The sequence below is a fragment of the Thalassophryne amazonica genome, chromosome 21 (genome assembly GCF_902500255.1).
Source record: "Thalassophryne amazonica chromosome 21, fThaAma1.1, whole genome shotgun sequence".
NCBI classification, from domain to species: domain Eukaryota; kingdom Metazoa; phylum Chordata; class Actinopteri; order Batrachoidiformes; family Batrachoididae; genus Thalassophryne; species Thalassophryne amazonica.
This window is the reverse complement of record NC_047123.1, coordinates 16,123,933-16,145,914: the sequence shown is the minus strand read 5'-3', so window position 1 is coordinate 16,145,914 and position 21,982 is coordinate 16,123,933. Positions and strand designations below refer to the sequence as shown.

The window sequence follows — 21,982 nt, the reverse complement described above, 5'->3', positions numbered from 1 at the left end:
AGATGCTGTTAAAACATAAATACTGTTTTTGATTGATTCATTGACAGAGGGGCTTTATTGAACATTCGCCCTATTGACGCATCCCATAATCCTTTGCGCACCAGAGTCGCTACAGTCAAAACAACATATAGAGAATCCACATGACAATTGTAAATGAATATTATACTACAAAAATGTATTTTTTTTAATGCTTTTCGTCATTACTAAGAGTCTGCATGCATGATACCCTGAAAACTTGCTAAAACAATAATAACAGATAATCCATGTCTGTTACGTTTAATCTGCGTAGAATATAATAAATGCAAACCGAATTTCAGACATATTATATATTTTAGTCTGGAACAAAGAGGACAAACAGTGTTGTAAAGAACAATAATTAAGACGTTAAAGAGCAAACTTCACTTTCTCCCAGAACGACATGATCAGGAAGCGAGCGTAGCTCACAGCAGCTCCCATTGAAAATAACGGCGAGACAGCCTGTGATTCTCGCATGTTTACATAAAACAAACGCAATAACAACGTCTATAAACCCAGAGAATATATTCATGAGCGTTTTAGGCACAATATAAAAATAGTTTTATGTTGCGATGTTAATGCTGTTGTCCGTGTGCAGCGGTTAAAGTGCAGCCTGATCAGAGCATCTCAATGCAGTTCTCAATGTTACTGAGATCTCACAGCGCGGCGACCTCTCCGAAGTTTTGCGGGATTTGAAACGTCAATAGGGCGGATGTACAAATTATACGTAAGACAACGGGATCTTAATAATTAGTTAAACAACTGCAAATTATAAATAACACAATGCTCATACGGCCGAGGGTATTTTAGCATTGCGTTATATATTTAATTGTAGTTACTAAAAACTTCTACAGTGCTGTGTCACCCTCTACTCAAATCAATAGGAAACCATAGAGAAGCAGAGTTTCCCTCAGCTATTGGTGCCAACTCTGCACTTTCTTACAACACACATTAAATGCTACTGTTGTTTACTCATCTTTTCTTGGATGTGCACTCTAAGCATTTTAATGCAAAGGTGTCTAAGTATGTACTGTAATACACAAAAAGATGGTCTAAAATGGTAATAGGAATTTGGCTGCAGAAAGTGCTGAAGGGGTGCAGGTTTTTATTTTTACCAGTCAAGTCAACACTCATTGTCAATGCTCAAAGCTGTTGATCAGTGAAAATCAACTTGTGGATTCTTGGATTTGGTTTGTGCATGTGTCTCCCTGTATGTATGCATGTAACAACTTTTGACTGATACACCACTAGTTACATTTTCATGGCACAATCAAGAACTTTAATACAAGAAATAGTCTCCCATGTGACTTATGGCAAACTGTACTTCTTTTTAAGAAAATCCTTCTAACCACTTCACCACGAACCTGTGTAAATGGAGATGGAACATACAAAAGTTGTGCTATGCACAGTATGTCAAATCACAGCCACAGAAGCCTATAACTGCGGTTCTTTGGGTGCGTTAGTGTCTTCCTTCAACTGTCACTCAGTTTTGTTTTTGTTTTCTTTTTGCGGGGGGGGGGGGGGGGGGGGGGCATCTGGCTGTCCCAGAACATATTGGACCATACTGTCTATTTCTTAAAACACAGTAGAAGATGTATTCATTAACTTGGAAATGTTCATGTATCCCTCACCTGCCTTGTTTAAAGAAAACTGGCCATCAAAGTGATGATTTGTATTCAGAAATAATGCTGACGTATTTGTATACTTGGGTGATTCTTTAACTACAGGCACTATTGGCCTTGTAAATGTAATTTCCACCACGCCATTGCCTTACAATATAAAGCGCCTTGGGGCAACTGTTTGTTGTGATTTGGCGCTATATACATGTGCTCTGATGTCACTGTTTATCTCCATAGAAACTACCCAAACAATCTTGCATACAAACTGTTTAAAGGGACATTACAGTGTTGTAGTGGAAATTAAGGCAATAGTGTGGGACAACTACATTTTGTTTAAAAAAAATCACAACAGTTGTATGACATTGAATTGACCCCAATTATGTTTTGATTATTTTACTGATATTTTATTCAGAGATATTTTAAAACATTAGAAAAAACATTTCTTTACCATTCATTTTTATCATTGAAGATCAAAAGTCTGGGTGTGGGACAAGCACAAAACGGCAATATTTGCATATAATGATGCTGAAAAAAGGTGAAAAAGTCATCATAGACTACTAGAACAAAGTTCTTAACACACTTTCATTGTAAAGATAACTATAAAAGTGTGAAATTTCCCCTTTTTTCTGTTTTTCATACAATATGATCAAAGGACATAATAAGTGCCCGTAGTCTAAGAATCACCCACTTACTTGTGGGCTCTGAAAATGGAGGTACAATGTATAAATTTCATTAAATATTACATTTGCCACTGCAAACCCATATTGTATCCTTTCAGTTCCATCACGTTGGTGTACTGCAAAAAAAAAGACTAAAAGTTCACTGACCTCATCCTTATGGAAATGACTGTGTGCACGAGTTATTATGAGGTGTCATTAGAAAGCCATTTGAGCATCCGTATCCGATGGAAAATGTCATCAAAATATCATACCATGGTATTATTTTCTGACCATGATCCAGCACGATAAGGTTCCTCATTGAAGACCCCATCGAGTGGAGACAGTTAAGGGAACACCCACATTTCACCTGGCTGCGGTTTGTTACTTTGGACAAGAGGGGGTGGACTGTTGCCTGCCTGGGTGCTTGCCATCCAGGACAAGGTGTTAGACTGACGTCCTGTCCAGACAGAATTGTAGACTCTTATCTGCTTCACGCTACAGAATCTGGGGAATATGCACCAGAATTGGTGGGCGTCAGGGTTTATGTAAACCTAATGTAATTATGTACATATATGTGTCGTATAAACATAAGATGTGTTATATTTGCTTGCTAGTTTTCTTCAGTGTTGTACTTGTATAGTCCTGGGTTACAGGGCATTATTAGTTTCTCTGTTCATATTACTAGTTTGACAGCATTAGCCATAGATAAATGCCCATTTAAACAGCAATAGAACCTCATCTTCAGCGTGCAGACATGTTGTGATGTTGGTGTTTTGCAGAGCTCCTGTAGTGACATTAAGGTCATTGGTTTTATTTGGTATCTTGGAGTTAAGAATTCTGGCTGCATTGCTGTTATCACCTAGCACAACGGGTGCCTCTGGGACTCATTACTCACTTTGGATGAGCTATTGAGGCATTTTCTAGTCACTTGAATACCCAGAAAAGTCTCTTTATTGCTCCCTCTATGCATGTGTATTCCCACCTAAAAACAAATGTCAGATTCTTTATTGTCATTGTAACAAGTACAGTGAAAGGTAAGGTGTGAGCCGTTCGGTGCAAATATAAACCCGAGTAAATCACATGCAGACTTGAAAGGGTCTGGGGAAGAAAAAAACCCATAAAATTTAACAGAGTGAAAAAGAAAGGTGTGTTCAAAGCAAAAAATAACAAAACAAGAGCAATCAGAGATTTCTGACATCCGCCAATCCGTATCCGGATCACCTCCAAAATTCAGTGGAGTCTTCCATGCCCTAATATCTGTCTGTAGTGCAAATTTTGTGAGAATCAGTGAAGTAGTTTTGAAGTAATCCTTCAAAGCCTATATAAAGGAAAACCTTTATCCAGAATCCAGATCCTGGTCTGGATCATCCCCAGAATTAAATGGAGTCTTCCATGCCCTAATATCTGTCTGTGGTGCAAATTTGGTGAGAATCTGTGAAGCAATTTTGATGTAATCCTTCAAAGCCTGTATAAAGTGTACCTTGATCCAGAATCTGGATTTGGATCCAGATCACCTCCAAAATGTAATGGAGTCATCCATGGCCTAATATCTATCTGTGATGCATATTTGGCGAGAATCCATGAAGTAGTTTTGAAGAAATCCTTCAAAGCCTATATAAAGTGAAATCTTGATCCAGAATCTGGATTCGGATCCAGATCACCTCCAAAATTTAATAGTCTTCCATGGCCTAATTCATATATGTGTTGAAAATTTCGTCAAAATCCGTGCAGTAGTTTTTACGTAATCCTCAAAGCCTTTATAAAGTGAAACTGGATCCGTATCACCTCCAAAATTTAATGGGTTCTTCTGTGGCCTAATATTTATGTGTTGAAAAGTTTGTCAAAATCTGTTCAGTAATTTTTACGTTACCCTGCTAACAGTCAGACAGACAGACAAATACATAAACGCAGATGATTTTATTACGTCCTTGGCGGATGTAAAAATATTATAAGTACGTAGTAGCAAAGAAGTGATTGTATATAAACAAGAGAAAAGTATGTACAAAACGGTAGAGATTTCAGTGGCAGTGGGTATTGCACATTAACAAATACTGCACTTATTTCAAGTGTGGCATGTGACATGACAGTTTGGCTCCAGTGATATTCAAAGCTCTACCAGCAGTTGAACAAAAAAAAGCAAGCGTGCACATAATAAAGACAACATTCATTCATTCATTCATTTATATCTCACCCATATTGGCCTCTCTTCATTGGCTTCCTGTTAATTCTAGAATAGAATTTAAAATTCTTCTTCTTACTTATAAGGTTTTGAATAATCAGGTCCCATCTTATCTTAGGGACCTCATAGTACCATATCACCCCAATAGAGCGCTTCGCTCTCAGACTGCAGGCTTACTTGTAGTTCCTAAGGTTTGTAAGAGTAGAATGGGAGGCAGAGCCTTCAGCGTTCAGGCTCCTCTCCTGTGGAACCAGCTCCCAATTCAGATCAGGGAGACAGACACCCTCTCTACTTTTAAGATTAGGCTTAAAACTTTCCTTTTTGCTAAAGCTTATAGTTAGGGCTGGATCAGGTGACCCTGAACCATCCCTTAGTTATGCTGCTATAGACGTAGACTGCTGGGGGGTTCCCATGATGCACTGTTTCTTTCTCTTTTTGCTCTGTATCCACCACTGTGCATTTAATCATTAGTGATCGATCTCTGCTCCCCTCCACAGCATGTCTTTTTCCTGGTTCTCTCCCTCAGCCCCAACCAGTCCCAACAGAAGACTGCCCCTCCCTGAGCCTGGTTCTGCTGGAGGTTTCTTCCTGTTAAAAGGGAGTTTTTCCTTCCCACTGTAGCCAAGTGCTTGCTCACAGGGGGTCGTTTTGACCGTTGGGGTTTTACATAATTATTGTATGGCCTTGCCTTACAATATAAAGCGCCTTTGGGCAACTGTTTGTTGTGATTTGGCGCTATATAAAAAAAAAATTGATTGATTGATTCATTCATTCCTCACCCCACATTTTTCCAGAGGACGTGTCAGGTATTTTCGGCTTTTCCTGCCAGTCAAACTTTTATTTATTTATTTCTTTTGTGTGTGTGTGTGTAGGGGGGGATTTTGCCAGCAGGCATCGTATTCTACACACAGATTTATTATTGGCAGCCCTTCAACTTTTCCATTTTGAGCCAGCTGGTATTGATGGCGTGTTTATTAGCTCTAAGCCCTTTGTGATCGTGATGAAACATCACAGTCGGTGTGGGAATTGCATAGATATCAGTAGATAAGACATTCATCTCTTGTCACTTGGCATTTTCTTGAATGGATGTTATTCCTTCACCCTTTGCTAATAATTGTTTGTACGACATCACAAATTTGGTTTGGATTTTCTTTACGTGGATGCTGTATATGGTGGGTATTTTGGGGAGATCATTTTTCAGTATGTTTACGGAACAGTGGAGATGAGAAACAAAACAACTTCAATCATGGTCAAACGTCTTTAAACAGGATTTTCCTACTGAGTTCCGCTTGAAACTTGTTTGGTCGTCTTCCATCAGGGTAAAAATTAGAAGCCAAAGCAGTGTTTGTTGTGGTTCTGGTGCAGGACGCAGCTCCTTTTGTTTTTGAGCGGGTTGCCAGATGTGCACTTTATAAGCCAGCCTGTTAGGAGGCAAGATGGATTATGCTGTTTCATCCCATTTTTGTACTTTTTTTGGATTGTGGGCGTTTGTAGTAGAATGTTGCCCCGTGAAATAGGGGTGTAACAGGTTTGCATGTTTTCATTCCATGCACTTTTTTCTTGTGCCACATTAGGATGATGTCACTTCAAATGAATGAGCAACTTTGACATGCAACCGGGCACATACTTAACTGCAGATGAGCAGTGCCAACATATACGAGGTCTGTTAGAAAAGTAACGGACCTTTTTATTTTTTGCAAAAACTGTATGGATTTGAATCATGTGTGATTGCTTCAGCCAAGCTTGAACCTTCGTGTGCATGCGTGAGTTTTTTCACGCCTGTCGGTTGCGTCATTTGCCTGTGAGCACGCCTTGTGGGAGGAGTGGTCCAGCCCCCTCGTCGGATTTTCATTGTCAGGAAATTGGCTGATCGACTGCCGCTTTGCTTCATCAACATTTTTTCAGAAAGTGTGAGAGACAGCCAAGTGGAAACCAATTGGAAAATTCAGATGGCTTTCGGTGAAGATCTTATGGGGATCACACAGATTAAGGACAATTACAACTGGATTAAAGACGGCCCACAGCGGCGGATTGCGCACCGAGCAGCGATAGACAGGCTCAAACGACCAGATCATTTCCAAAGTGAACGCTTTGTTGATCCGGGACGTTGTCTGACTACCAGAGAAATGGCAAGATAGCTGGACATAGCACTTTTTTGGCACATTCCACTGTTACAGGAGTTTTTGTAATGGAAAGAGGAGCGGAGGAATTCGCGCGTCGGGACGGAGGCGCAGGGCACAGAACAAAAAGCAATGCCATGATGAAGCCTCACAGGACATGTTGTGGCATGTCCAGCTCGTCCACAATTTCTCGGATAGTCACACGACTGAAAAGCCACCGAAAGCCGTCTGAATTTTCCGAATGGTGCAAGAGCTGGGCATGTTAAGGCTTGTCCTGTGAGACCAACACGGAGGTGCTTTCGTCCCGCGCCATGAGCGGCTCCGTGGCAAATTTCTATAAAAATAAGGCTATAAAAGTCTTTAAAAAAGAAAAAGTACTTAATTCTTTCACCAAAACATCAAATGTAGGCTTTTCATCTTAGATATACCTCCTTTTTCCTCTCCTTTTTAAGAAAATCCTCATATAAAATCAACAATAATGATAATAATAATAATATTAAAGACAAACAGAGTTCTTGTATTGGATCGGAAAAGTATCGGTATCAGCGGATATTAGGGGTGTTCGAAAAAATCGATTCACGTCAGAATCGCGATTCTTATTTATTGCGATTCTGAATCGATCCAAAATGTCCAAGAATCAATTTTTAAAAGCATTTTTTAAAAACATTTTCTTGCTTACTCACTGCGTGTACTGTTTGTCAGGCAACGGCTTCCGTACTACAGCGTCCCCACGGGGGGGGGGTCCGGCGTGCTTCAAACACTTGTGAGCTGCAGAGTTCAGTGGCTGAAGCTTAGCATGGTGGACGAAGAGCTAATTCAGCCAGCACCATCTTTGCTGAAGGCAAATGTTTGGATGCATTTTGGATTTTATTCTTTGCTGTATAAGAAGGAGCTTGACATGACTTATGCAGTGTGCAAAATCTGCAAAATGAAAGTCAAGTACTTCGGAAACACTTGAAATCCGCAAGCCCACATGCTACGTCATCACCCAGAGCTAAACAGTGCGGAGCAGTGGTCTCTGCCTACTACTGACCAGCGCTTCGCTAAACTGCCAGCCAACTCCGAACGAGCAAAGCAGATAAGTAAATTTACATCTAGAATCACTTGATTAACCTTGTAAAGCTGCATTTTCTTAAACATAAACATTTTTTAAGTAATATAACTATTTCTCAGAGCTCTTTAAATCGAAAATCGATTCTGAATCGAATCGACACCCCAAGAACCGGAATCGAATTGAATCATGAGTTGTTGTATGATTCACATCCCTAGCGGATATCCAAATTCAGGTATCGGGATCGGATCGGAAGTGAAAAATTGTTGATCGGTGTATCCCTAGTAGGCAGTTATCCCTAATAGCACATCAAGAGGCATTGGCAGGTCAAGACATTTTTAACTTTCATTTGCTGAATTAATAATCTGAGTGGACATATATATATATATATATATATATATATATATATATATATATATATATATATATACGAGGTCTGTTAGAAAAGTATCCGACCTTTTTATTTTTTTCAAAACCATATGGATTTGAATCACGTGTGATTACATCAGCCAAGCTTGAACCTTCGTGCGCATGCGTGAGTTTTTTCACGCCTGTCGGTTGCGTCATTCGCCTGTGAGCAGGCTTTGTGTGAGCAGTGGTCCACCCCTCTCGTCGGATTTTTATTGCGAATAAATATCTGAATGATTTGGAGCTTTGCTGCATCAGTTTTTTCCAGAAACTGTGAGAGACCTCCAGGTGGTAACCATTCGTAAAATTCAAATGGCTTTGAGGGACGATTTTATGAGGATTACACAGATTAAGGAGTGCTCCAGCAGGTTTAAAGGTGATAGAGGTTGAATGGGGCATTAATCCTTGTTCTGTGATGTGATATGTAGCCCCAAAAAATTGGTTGGGTCTGTAATGGCTCAGAACCTTCCTAAAAGGCTCTCTGAAACAGCTATGTTACTATGCTGGGTTTAGAATGCATCGTTTGCCCTTAATGACGTTGTTTCTGAGCTTATTTGGCAACCTCATTATGAAATGCACGTAGGTGTTGGCGCTGATCGGTTGCCATTGTTTGATTGGCTGCCCTTGCTCTCACTGAAAAGAAAGCGCGGAGGATCAGCTGTTTTTAACAGCAGATGCTGTTAGAGCGGCTCGGAGAAAAAATTCCTCCACACGTCTGTCTCAATGTGCCATAAAAGTGCTGATGTCCACGTCTTCCGCAATTCCTGTGCTAGTCAGAGGACGTCCCGGATAAAACACAGCGTCCAGTTTGGAAATGAACGGCACATTCCACTGTTACAGGAGTTTTTGCCATGGAAAGAGGAGCGGAGGAATTCCGCGCGTCGCGGAGGTGCCGCATGGCGCAAAGCAATGTCATGATGAAGCCTCACAGGACTTGTTCTGGCATGTCCAGGCTCATCCACAATTTCTCGGTTAGTCACACGACTGAAAACCCACCGACAGCCGTCTGAAAGCCATCTCAAAGCCGTCCTGTGAGACCAACATGGAGGTGGTTTTGTGCCGCGCAATGAGCGGCATGGTGGCACAATCCTCCACTTTTCTTTCCATGATAAAAAAAACTCCTGTAACAGTGGAATGTGCCGAAAAAGTACTGATGTCCACGTCTCCTGCCATTTTTGTGTAAGTCAGACGACGTCCCGGATCAGTAAAGCCTTCACGTTGGAAATGATCTGGTTGTTTCAGCGGGGTTTGAGCCTGTTGATCGGCGCTCGGAGCGCAGCGCGCTCTCAGCAGCTGTGGGCGGTCTTTAAACCGGCTGGAGCACGCCTTAATCTGTGTAATCCCCATAAACTCGTCCCTGAAAGCCATCTGAATTTTCCGAATGGTGTTCACCTGGAGGTCTCTCACAGTTTCTGGAAAAAATTGATGCAGCAAAGCTCCAAATCGTTCAGACATTTATTCACAATAAAAATCCGAGAGGGGTGGACCACTGCTCACACAAAGCCTGCTCACAGGCGAATGACGCAACCGACAGGTGTGAAAAAACTCACTCATGCGCACGAAGGTTCAAGCTTGACTGATGCAGTCACGCGTGATTCAAATCCATATGGTTTTTGAAAAAAAATTAAAAGGTCGGATACTTTTCTGACAGACCTCGTGTGTGTATATATACGAGGTCTGTCAATAAAGTATAGGTCCTTTTTATTTTTTCAAAAACTATATGGATTTCATTCATATGTTTTTACATCAGATATGCTTGAACCCTCGTGCGCGTGCGTGAGTTTTTCCACGCCTGTTGGTGACGTCATTCGCCTGTGAGCACTCCTTGTGGGAGGAGTCGTCCAGCCCCTCGTCGGAATTCCTTTGTCTGAGAAGTTGCTGAGGGACTGGCGCTTTGTTTGGTCAAAATTTTTCTAAACCTGTGAGGCACATCGAAGTGGACACGAAAGACGTGCGGACGGATTGCAGCCTCGGCTCGCAGCCGCTGCGACGCTCCACCACAGGAAAAACACCTCTGTTGGAAGCCTTAAGACAAGTTGGAACATGTCCAGCTGTTAAACAATTTCTCATATACTCACTCTACTGAAAGCCATCAAAAGCCGCCTGGATTTTACAAATGGTTATCAACACGGAGGTGTTTTTCGTGTGCCACCTCACCGCGCCGGCTGCATCCCGACGCGCGGACCCGTACGCACGTCTTTCATTAAAAAAATCTCCTTTAACAGTGGAATATCCGGATAAAATGCTGAAACCGACTTCTTCTGAAACTTCTCTGTTCTCTCACGACGTCCTGGATCAATAGAGCCTGAAATGTGGAGGTTTTCAGCTTGAAACAGACTGACGACGGCGCCTGAGAGTGCTGCGCGACGTCTCGCATCGTGGGAAGTCCTTAAAGCGACAGTATCACCTCAAAATCTCTCATCAGCCGTTAAAATTTTCACCGAAAACCAGCTTAATTTTTCGAACCGTGTCCACTTCGATGTGGCTTACAGGTTTAGAAAAAATTTTGATCAAACAAAGCGCCAGTCTCTCAGCAACTTCTCAGACAAAGGAATTCCGACGAGGGGCTGGACGACTCCTCCCACAAGGAGTGCTCACAGGCGAATGACGTCACCGACAGGCGTGGAAAAACTCACGCATGCGCACGAGGGTTCAAGCACGTCTGATGTAAAAACATATGAATGAAATCCATATAGTTTTTGAAAAAAATAAAAAGGACCTATACTGTATTGACAGCCCTCGTATGTGTGTGTGTGTGTGTGTATGTATATATATATATATATATATATATATATATATATATATTCCTCTTTTGATGTGCTGATTGTTTAGATTTGCCACAGTGGACCAAGTCCACGTCCGCATTTCAATTGTAGTACGTTGTATGCCAGATGCCCTTCCTGATGCAACTCCAGGTCTACATAGAGAAACCCACACAGCCCCTGGTCTTCCTGTCTGGTCTTTTGACCAAGTACCAATCAGGATGTTCTCTGCTTCACGTCTGAGGTCGGATGGCATCAGGTGCATACCAAGGATGGCTGAAAATTAAAAATGAATACAGGCAATAATAATATTCATTCATAAATATCTTAACGTTGGTTAAAGAGCCACAGTCTTACAGCTTCAAGCAATTCTCCAGGTCAATCCATGCAGCTGGAGCTCCGTATCTAAAAGCCACTAAATTCTAGTCATAATGTAGGAACATCCAACAGTGAAGATAAATTGTACCCAGTTTTACTTGATTAGAAAATGCAAACAAAAATGAAGGAAGTGAACCAATGATTGCTTTGTAAACAAGATTAACCATTGAATTTGCCTTTGTACTGAAAGCGAAGGGCAACCTACAATTTTATGTTCAGTACACAAGAATAAATAAACTGACTTGTGTTGAATATCTGTCATAAGCTAAAAAAGATGAATGCAGAATAATGCACAGAATCTGACTGCAGCATTTTCTTTGAAGTATGTTTATAAAAATACTAGCGCGTTGCCCATAATGATTCACAGGCTTCAGAATGGATAGTGTTTATACTCTATAATGATTTGGAATGGCAAGTCCAGAATGTAATTATCAGTGTCCATTGTTCACAGTTGTTATGTAATATCCGTAATTTCTCCAAAAATATTAGGCCTATTAAAGTTCCGTTTTGACGGCGTTCATCGTTGACCCAAAATATATAAGCATACCAAATGGCATATGTCAGCTCTCCTCAGTTTTTCCGTGTTTGAAGGTACATACACGCATACACATACACAGATGTCACTGCTCTTTGAATATATAGATGATTTACTGTCCCTTGCTAGATTGGTGTGTGAGTCCAGAATGCAATTATCAAAATCCATTGTTCACTGTTGTTGGCTAATATCTGTAGTTTCTCCAAAAATATTTGTCCTATCAATCTTCTGTTTTGGTGGCATTTATCCTTGACCCAAAATACAGAAGCATACCAAACGGCAAATGTCAGCTCTCCCCAGTTTCTCCATGATCAAAGCCAAACACGCAAGCACGCATACACGTACACAGAGGCCACTTCACTTTTGAGTAGTGTTTCTAAAATAGGTAGCTGACATTTCATTCATTTGTCCTCTACCAAAAATACATAAGCATGCCAAACTGCAAATGTCAGCCCTCCCCAGTTTCTCCGTGTTTGAAGGTGCACGCACGTAAGTACACAGAGGCCACTTCGCTTTTAAAATATAGATGATTTACTACCCCCTGCTGGAATGTCGTGTGAGTCCACAATGAAATTATCATTCTCCATTGTTCACTGTTGTTACCTATTATCCCTAATTTCTCCAATAATATTAGGTCTATCAACTTTCAGTGTTCGTGACATTTATCCTTGAGCCAAAACACATAAGAATACCAAACAGAAAATGTCAGCTCTCCCCAGTTTCACCGTGATTGAAGCCATACACACGTGCACAGAGGCCACTCGGTTTTTAATATATAGATGACATCATATAAAATAGATCAAGTAGCTTCAACACATTTGTGTGTGTGTGTGTGTGTGTGTGTGTGTGTGTGTGTGTGTGTGTGTGTGTGTGTGTGTGTGTGTGTGTGAGAGTGTGTATAAAGCAAAATCTATTTCCACAGTTAAAAACCCAACTTTTACTTCTTAGTTGCTGAACATGCAAGTTTAAGGGCAACTTATCTAACATAAAATCCAAATATTTATGGTGAAACAATTTTACATAATCCATTTTTGGGGATTATTTTAGATTAATAACATTGTATAAGTTAGAATGACATTAAAATCATCAGTTAACACAAAAAAAACATGATGGTATTTCCATTTGTGGCCCACCATTCGAAATTTGACGATTCAGTTTTACTTTTCTCCTCACTGTTTTAGACTTAGTTTCCTTATTATCTTTTAGTCTCATGAAAGGACTGTATGTTTGATGCATTCTTAAATGGAAAATTGGCCCGCAAAGTGTGATTATTTGAAACACATTTATATGCAGTCCTTTACTGCAAGTATGAAATTACAGCATAATGTGAACCCACAGTGATTTCCTTCAGGCTGATGGTCAGGCCAAAAAAATGCTAAGCCCAGAGAGATATACAGAAAGGTAGATACAATACACCGTAATCAGATATGTCATAGAATTGTTTTTAATCCACTCCCTGGAAGAATATGTTGATATTTGTGTCTCATTATTGTAAAAAACATTTACATCATCTTAGCCTTATTGGCTTTCTAATGTTAGCTGCGCTCTGTAATGACACACATAATGATGTGTATCATTAATGATACAATGATGTGCTCTGTAATGAGAACATCATTGTTGCTCTTAAAGTGTCTAGATGGACACATATACTCGATAAAACAGGAAATTCTTGTTAGTAAAAAAGGACTCGGAGTTCAGCTTGAGGGTAACAAAAGTATTGCAGTTTCTGCAGCACTTGCGTGGTTTGGCCTGAGCTCATTTGAAATGTACAGACACAATGTGGAAAAGTGTGCTGTGGTCTGATGAGTCCTCATTTCAAATTATTTTTGGAACTCATGGACGTCATGTCCTCCGGACAAAAGAGAAAAAAGATTGTTACCAGTGCAATGTTCAAAAGCCAGCATCTGTGATGGTATGGGGGTGTGTTAGTGCCCATGGCATGTGCAACTTACACATCTGTGATGGCACCATCAATGCTGAAAGGTACATCCAGGTTTTGGAGCAACACATGCTGCCATCCAAGCAACATCTTTTTCAGGGACGTCCCTGCTTATTTCAGCAAGACAATGCCAAACAACATTCTGCATGTTACAACAGCGTGGCTTCATAGTAAAAGAGTGCGGGTACTAGAATGGCCTGACTGCAGTCCAGACATGTCACCCATTGAAAATGTGTGGCGCATTATGAAGTGCAAAATACAACAACGGAGACTACGGGCTGTTGAACAACTGAAGTCACACATCAAGCAAGAATGGGAAAGAATTCCACCTACAAAGCTTCAACGAGTGTTATTGAGTGTTGTTGGAAGGAAAGGTGATGTAACACAATTGTAAACATACCACTGTCCCAGCTTTTTTGAAACGTGTTGCGGGCACCCGTTTCAAAATGAACAAATACTTGCACAAAAACAATAAAGTTTATCAGTTTGAACATTAAATATCTTGTTTTTGTGGTGTATTCAATAGAATATAGGTTGAAGAGGATTTGAAAATCATTGTATTCTGTTTTTATTTACATTTTACACAACGTCCCAACTTCATTGGAATTGGGGTTGTACATGATATGCTTTAACTTTCATCAGACTGGTGCAAACAGCAAAAACTATGATTGTCTGTGTGAAAATATTCTCAAAATTAAGACAGAAACGTGAACAAGCCACATAAAAATGGTCATGTAAAGTTGGCTGTATTAATTAGCGACAGATCAGCCAGTAATATCCCATTGTTGTACATGACCCATATTCTAATCTAATTACATTTTTTCCCGCAAATCTGACTAGTTAATCGTGTGAGATTTCAGACAGTATAATATTGGGCTAACGGTTGCAAAATATTCAGCCATTTCACATTTGGATATATTACTCCGTAGATCTCATTCCTGTCGACAGGCCAGCCCTCCACGCAACTGCGCATGCGCAATAATGTCGGGACGTGGAACTGTCGATTTATGCGATGACACAATTCGACAGAACACCGGCTGCGTGAGCTGCTATGCAGATGTCATAATGGCACTGTTAGCTGAGAGTGAGAGAAAGTTGCGTACCCCCGCCACCGCCGAAATGGCTGAATTTAAGATACCATCTGAAAGTACTGAAGTGGATTCTGACACAGAATGACCATTTCACATTTGATGGATTACTCTGCGCCCTGCCCACTGTTGGAGTGACGCTGCCTGGCGGTAAGCCTCACCGACCGAATTACCTACAGAAAAATAAACCGTGCAAACAATGGACTTCGATTAGAATGGGAATAACCCCCTTTTCTCTGATTTGCGGACGTTCATGCTGTTATACGAGGTCTGTGAGAAAAGTATCTGACCTTTTTTATTTTATGCAATAAATATATGGATTTGATTCATATTTTTTTTACGTCAGCCAAGCTTGAACCTTCGTTTGCATGCGTGAGTTTTTCCACACCTGTCGGTTGCGTCATTCGCCTGTGGACAGGAGTGAGCACTGGTCCACCCCTCTCGTCGTTGTTTCATTGCGAGGAAATGGCGGAATGATTTGGGCTTTTTTTCCATCAGAATTTTTTCAGAAACTGTTAGAGACAGGCAGCTGGAAACCATTCGAAAAATTTATCTGGCTTTCGGTGAAAGTTTTACGGGCTTCACAGAGAATAAGGAGTGTTACTACAGCTTTAAGGACGCCCCACAATGGCGCACGGCACGCCGCGCTCTGAGCCGCCATCGAGAGGCAGAAACCACCACATCATTTCTAAACGGATCGCTGTGTGGAACCGGGACCGTCGTGTGCAATTTCTCTGGTTATCACAAGAGCTGGACATCAGCCATTTTCCGGCAGATTTCACTTTTAACAAGAGATTTTGTCATGGAAAGCCGCGCAGAGGCTTCGCACGTCACGACCGATTCGCTGATGAAGCGAGACAAAGGAACACCTCCGTTTCGGAGTGTTAGAGGACAAGTTGGCACATGCCTATCTCGGCTTTCAGTGCTTACCAGTCGAGTGAGTATAAGAGAAATTGTGGAGAGCTGGGCTTGTATACTCACCAATATCAGTTTTAAAACTCCTTTTTACAAAATGGAAAGCTCAACTTGCGACAACCAGCATGAATGTCCACAAATCATCAGACACAACAGGGTTATTGTTGGGAAAGTGTAGTGACACGGACCCACAACAGGGGGCGTAAATGAACGGACAATGAAAGCGTCGAATATGAACACTTTACTGTTGTGAAATGAGCACAGCGACAATACAGAGGACTACAGAATTTTGCAAGCCGTCAATCCACAAAAGATGACGTGTGGGCAGGCTCGAGGATAGAAGACGTCTGTCCCAAGAAGAACCGGAACCACACGATTTCCTCCGCCACCGAACTTGGAGAATACTGGAGCCGCCAAGTCCCGAGTTCCCAGGTGGCCACCGTCTCCGAGTGTCGGATCTGGTACTGCTGGCGAGGAGCAGAAACAATAAGATGTGGGTGTGTGTACACCCAGTAACAACAATGGTGGAAATTCCACCTCCACCTCAAATCACACACTCGTGCAGCTCCTGTTTAACCACTTATCTGGTTGGGGTGTGAGGCGAAGCCGTCGCTAATCACACCAAACGCCAATCCAGCAGATAAGGAAACACCACAGGAAAACGGCTGCAAAAAGAGCTCCAATTATTTGTCAGTTGACTACAGCTGAGAAGTTACCTTAACAGGTTGAAGATATCTCGGCAACGAGGTGGAGATGACGTCCGGGTTTTATGGAGTAGTATGATGAAGTGAAGATGGGTGACAGCTGTCATGAGATAATGAGTGACAGCTGTCACCCCCGGCTGTGTCCGTGGCGGCAGCGCCCTCTCGTGCCTGAAGCCCGCACTTCAGGCAGGGCGCCCTCTGGTGGTGGGCCAGCAGTACCTCCTCTTCTGGCGGCCCACTCAACAGTTATTCCCTAAATAGTCTAGTGTAAACTGAACAGACTGTGCAGTCAACAGGAATTCAGAATTTAATTGTTATGAAGCCTTTAGATTGCAGGTCTCTGGTGGTTTTATTTTTAATGTTACAGCAGATCAGCTCCAACAGAATCAGGCGTGTTTACAGATTAATTTTAAAGCCTACATTATAGAAGAGATGATGCCTCAGAGTGCAATGCGGAAGCCGAGTCAAACACGTGATTGATATTCCATAACCACATATTTGTTACAATACAGTAGAGGTGATGTGTCTAATGCAAATTTTTTTTCATGATTTCCACATGCTTGAGCACATTGGTTGACCTGGTAGTGCATTATTTAGGTCTTTGTTGTACCATTTAGACTTGCTGGAGTCTGTTGTCTCAACATTTGGTTTAACTATTGAGATTTACATTTCACATAAACAGTGTTGTGCAGAGGGTGCAGGTGCATTTCGGGTATGTCCAAGTGCACTTTGCTATTTAAGCAGCGGGAAATACTGCGGCAGCAATGGGAGTTGGCTATAAAGGGGTTGGATGCATTGGTGTATTGTTGTGTCAGTGTTTCCTCTACCACTTTCTTTTGCAGGGGAGATCCCAGTAGTCATTGGGCCAGAGGTAGGGTACACCATGGAATTTCATTTCATCTCTGTGTGACAGCCGCTGTGCTTTGCAGTTTACTAGGAGAGGAGGAGAGGCAATTTGTTGGTGTGCGACAACTTGCGTCAGGGGCATTAAATGCTTTTCATGGGGTGGAGAGGAAGCATGAAGATCCAAATTGGTTGAAATGAAAAAGAATTACAATTCTCTCACTCACACACACACACACACACACACACACACACACACACACACACACACACACACACACACACACACACACACACACACACACACACACCAGAGATGTTCATGGATGTGTGGGATGCAGCTATAATGCATTACTTTCAATGAAAAAACACATTGAATTCCAGCGCTGCACCACTGCGTGGCATTATTTTAGAGGGTTGATAATAGTCTTCTATGAAGGGCCAAGACAGTGCAGGTTTGTCAGGCTACCGATCACCTCACTGGATGGTTTCACACATGATCCAGGCTTCAGGTTGAGGGGAGGAGCTCATCAGTAAAACCACCTGCTGAGGCAGTCAGCAGGTCTTGCAGTATGCCTCCTCTGTCTTGTTGAAGGCAAACTGGCTACAAAAGTGATTGAAGAGTTCAATCTCTATTTTCAGTAATCCTTATATTTACAGTACCAGTCAAAGGTTTGGACACACTTTGGCATGAAAGTACGCGGGGCGCTACGACTACAGCCTTTGCCCCCCCCGGACTAAACCAGACCAACTTTTTTAGGTTCCTTAGATGACCCCTAAACACGATCAGGATCTTCCCAAAAATAAAAACTGGCCTTAAGCTTGTTAGCCAAGATGGGGTCCAATATGGCTGCCAAAATGGGGTTTTTCACTAAAACACCTTTAAACAACATACAAACAACTTAAATATCACAGAGATTCAATGGGAAGACCATTGCAGGTCACAGCAAACTCATTTGTGCCTAAACTAAATTCATTCATGGGTTTAAGATTCAAAAAAGCGTCCAAAATGGCCGCCAATAGACCCTTATCATTAAAATACACAGTAGGAATTTGTTATATGTTGTTTAAAGATGTATTAGTGAAAAACCCTATTTTGGTGGCCATCTCGGAGGCCATCTTGGATAACTGGCTTGAGGCCAGTTTTTATTTTTTTGAATATCCTGATTGTGTTTTGGGGTCATCTAAGGAACCTAAAAAAGTTGGCTCGGTTTAGTCCTGGGGTGGGGGGGGGGGGGGGGGTGGGTAGCAAAGGTAGCGGTTGTAGGTTCCCTAGTAAATGGCAAAGTGTGTCCAAATGTTTGACTGGTAGTCATGTACAGTGGCACATTTGCAAAAATTATCTCACTGTCCAACTACATATGGACCTGACTGGTTTATAATTGTTTAGCTTGAAATATATTGGTCATACTCTTTCATTTCCAAAGCTTTGGTCTGTTGGCCACTGAGGCCATTTTCACATTGATTATACATATTTAGTCTTGGTTGCCTTGGTAATCCTGTGCAGTAATAACTTCATGTCTTTGGTGTCTCCCCCTCCCTCATATTGTTTTGTTTGAATTTGCACTTTGCACCATAGTGCTGACATTACTTAAGTAACTTGTAAGATTTGCTGTGTGTTTTGAACTTCTTACGTCGTACTTGCTAATTCACATAATTGTTATTTTCCCTTTGGGCTTGAAGCAAGCTGCAGTGTAAGAGGACATAAATGGAGTTTTTAGTGTGTTGAGCATTTGCTGCATTTACCTTATAAATGCTTAGAATAACCTCACCAACAACAACAGTTTCATCCTAAAAGAAGTGTGTGTGTGTGTGTGTGTGTTTTCATACTAGAATTTGATGCTTTTGTCAAATTGAATTAAATATTTTTCTTTTTAATTTCAAGTGGCATCTTGGGAAATAAAATCATGGAAGCTTGTTTTGGAGACCTGAAATTATACACTGTTGTTTACTGAGTGGAAGCCAGTGTTCGTCTTTTGCTTACAGCAGCTCAGTCTTTCAAAATGTTCCATATTAAAGATCATTGGTATAAACTCTGGGTCAAGCAATCCATTCCATGTTCATTAAAACAGATGCACATCCCAGTTGCTTCTGTCCAAATACCTATGGATCCAGCTGTATAGGTGAGCCTGTGTCTTATAGCATGTAAACACTGTGACAACATCTATCTTACTTGTACTTGTAAGTACGTAATGATTGATACTCTGCCCCACAGGTACATGATGTTGATCAATGGAAGGAATGAAGTTTTCATGATTGACAGAGACAACACTGTCTTCCACATAAACAACCTAGAGTTTCCTTTCAGGAAGGATCCAAATATCCACTTATCCAACACTCTATTAGACGGGGTGAGTTATTTCTTTCTCCTAATGATTTTTTTTCTCTTTGTTTGTACTGTGCCATGCTAACTTGTCATCAGTTGATACTGTGCATCCAGAAAGTATTCACAGCACTACACTTTTTCCAAGTTTTATGTTACAGCCTTATTCCAAAATGGAATCAATTCATTTTTTTTCCTCTCAATATTTTACACACAATACCTCATAATGAAAATGTGAAAAAAGTTTTTTTTTCTTTAGATTTTTGGAAATTTATTAAAAATAAAAAAACTAAGAAATCACATGTACATAAGTATTCACAGCCTTTGCCATGAAGCTCAAAATTGAGCACAGGTGCATCTTGTTTCCACTGATCATCATTGAGATGTTTCTGCAGCTTAAGTGAAGTCCATCTGGGGTAAAAAAAAAAAAAAAAAAAAAAAAAAGGCACACACCTGTCTATATATAAGGTCCCGTAGTTGACAGTGCATGTCAAGAGCACAAACCAAACATGAAGTCAGAGGAATTGTCTGTAGACCTCTGAGACAGGATTGACTCGAGGCACAAATCTGAGGAAGGGTACAGAAACATTTCTGGTGCTTTGAAGGTCTCCCTGAGCACACTGACCTCCATCATCTGTATACAGAAGAGGTTCAGATGCACCAGGACTCTTCCTAGAGCTGGCTGCGGTCTAAATTGAGTGATTGGGGGAGAAGGCCCTTAGTCAGGGAGGTGACCAAGAACCTGATGGTCACTCTGTCAGAGCTCCAGCATTCCTCTGTGGAGAGAGGAACCTTCCAGAAGAACAACCATCTCTGCAGCATTCCACCAAACACGCCTGTATGGTAGAGTGGCCAGACGGAAGCCATTCCTTAATAAACGGCACATGGCAGCCCACCTGGAGCTTGCCGAAATGCATCTGAAGGACTCTCAGATCATGAGAAACAAAATTCTCTGGTCTGATGTGACAGAAATTAAAATCTTTGGCATGAATGCCAGACATCATGTTGGGAAGAAACCAAGCACCATCACTGTAGGGATTGGTGCCAAAACATCCCCAAAGCATGGCGGTGGCAGCATCATGCTTTGGGGATGTTTTTCAGTGGCAGGAACTGGGAGACTAGTCAGGATTGAGGGAACGATGAATGCAGCAAAGTACAGAGACATCCTGGATGAAAACCTGCTCCAGAGCGCTCTTGACCTCAGAGTGGGTTGACAGTTCATCTTCCAGCAGGATAATGACCCTAAGCACACAACCAAGATATCAAAGGAGTGGCTTCAGGACAACTCTGTGAATGTCCTTGAGTGGCCCAGCCAGAGCCCAGACCTGAATCCGACTGAACATCTCTGGAGAGATCTGAAAATGTCTTTGCAAATTTCATGTTGTTATTATAGGGTGTTGTGAGTACAATTTGTGTTGTTTGTGTTAGGATTATCTTGTTCGGGATGTAGGAAAGAGGCATCGTGACATCACTGGCTGGCTTCTCTCTTACTGTTAATTCAACATGGCAGAATATGCTCCCAAAGCTCTGTGTTTTTGTGTTAAAAAAAAAAAAAGAACAGAATTCAGATTAGATGTTGTAGAATTAGAGTCAAATGATTTTGTGGCACTTTTTTTTGGGATACCCTGTATTATTTAAAAGGTAATGAGAAATAAACATTTCTAAAACTGAAAACGCTATTTTGTATCCTGATAAGACCACTGGAGTGATTTTCAAGACATTGTGCAGACATCAGCGTGCATGTGCATCATACACAGTCAAAGGAAACTTCCGTTCTATTCAAATGCTCACGCACGCCCTTCTGCAGATGCCATTAAAACGTAAATAAAATATTGTTTATGATTGATTGATTGTGTTTGTTCTGCAACACATAGTCATGACATGACAATAGTCACGAGACAAGATGGCGCCTGTGTGTGTTCCGGCTGCTGCTTGCCTGTTACCATGTCGTTTTTTTTGTTATTTTCCTGATTGTGTGTGCTGTCATATCAGCTTTGACGGATAGCGATTGCGTGAGTGCAATACAGATTTATTATCGCGACTCTCTTTTTAAAATTAAAGAGACAATGGAATGCCTCTTTCATGACTGGGATAGCTACAAGCAAACTTTCCCACCTCCGTTTGTGTGTTCCCCCTCCTCCCGGGAATACCGGGCGACGTCCAGGTAGTCCGAAAAAGAGGAGAAAAGGCTGCAGAGCGGGTGTCCAGGTTCGGATCAGACGAGGAGTGTGGCTTGCGGCTCGTGGATACCGAAGCTACAGGTGGCTTCGTCCAGTTCCACTCTTGCAGGGCCATACGGCTGGCGGTGCGGCCCTGTTCACGCATCCCACCACTCCTCTGTGTTGCAGGACTCAGCCTGGACATCACTGGGTCCCCGATGGACGAGTCACTTGGGTCCCGGGTCCGTCCCTGCTTTCCGTGTTTACATCTAGGGAGCAGCGTGG

General features: G+C 41.6%; 1 protein-coding gene across 1 annotated transcript in view; it reads left to right on the top strand.

Moving 5' to 3' along the window:
- rngtt (RNA guanylyltransferase and 5'-phosphatase) overlaps positions 1–21,982 on the top strand; it is a 358,809-nt gene that overhangs the window by 79,892 nt on the left and 256,935 nt on the right. Inside the window, exon 9 of the mRNA XM_034162020.1 lies at positions 19,431–19,566. Within this exon, the coding sequence (XP_034017911.1) occupies positions 19,431–19,566 (136 nt within the window). The remainder of the gene's footprint in view (positions 1–19,430; positions 19,567–21,982) is intronic.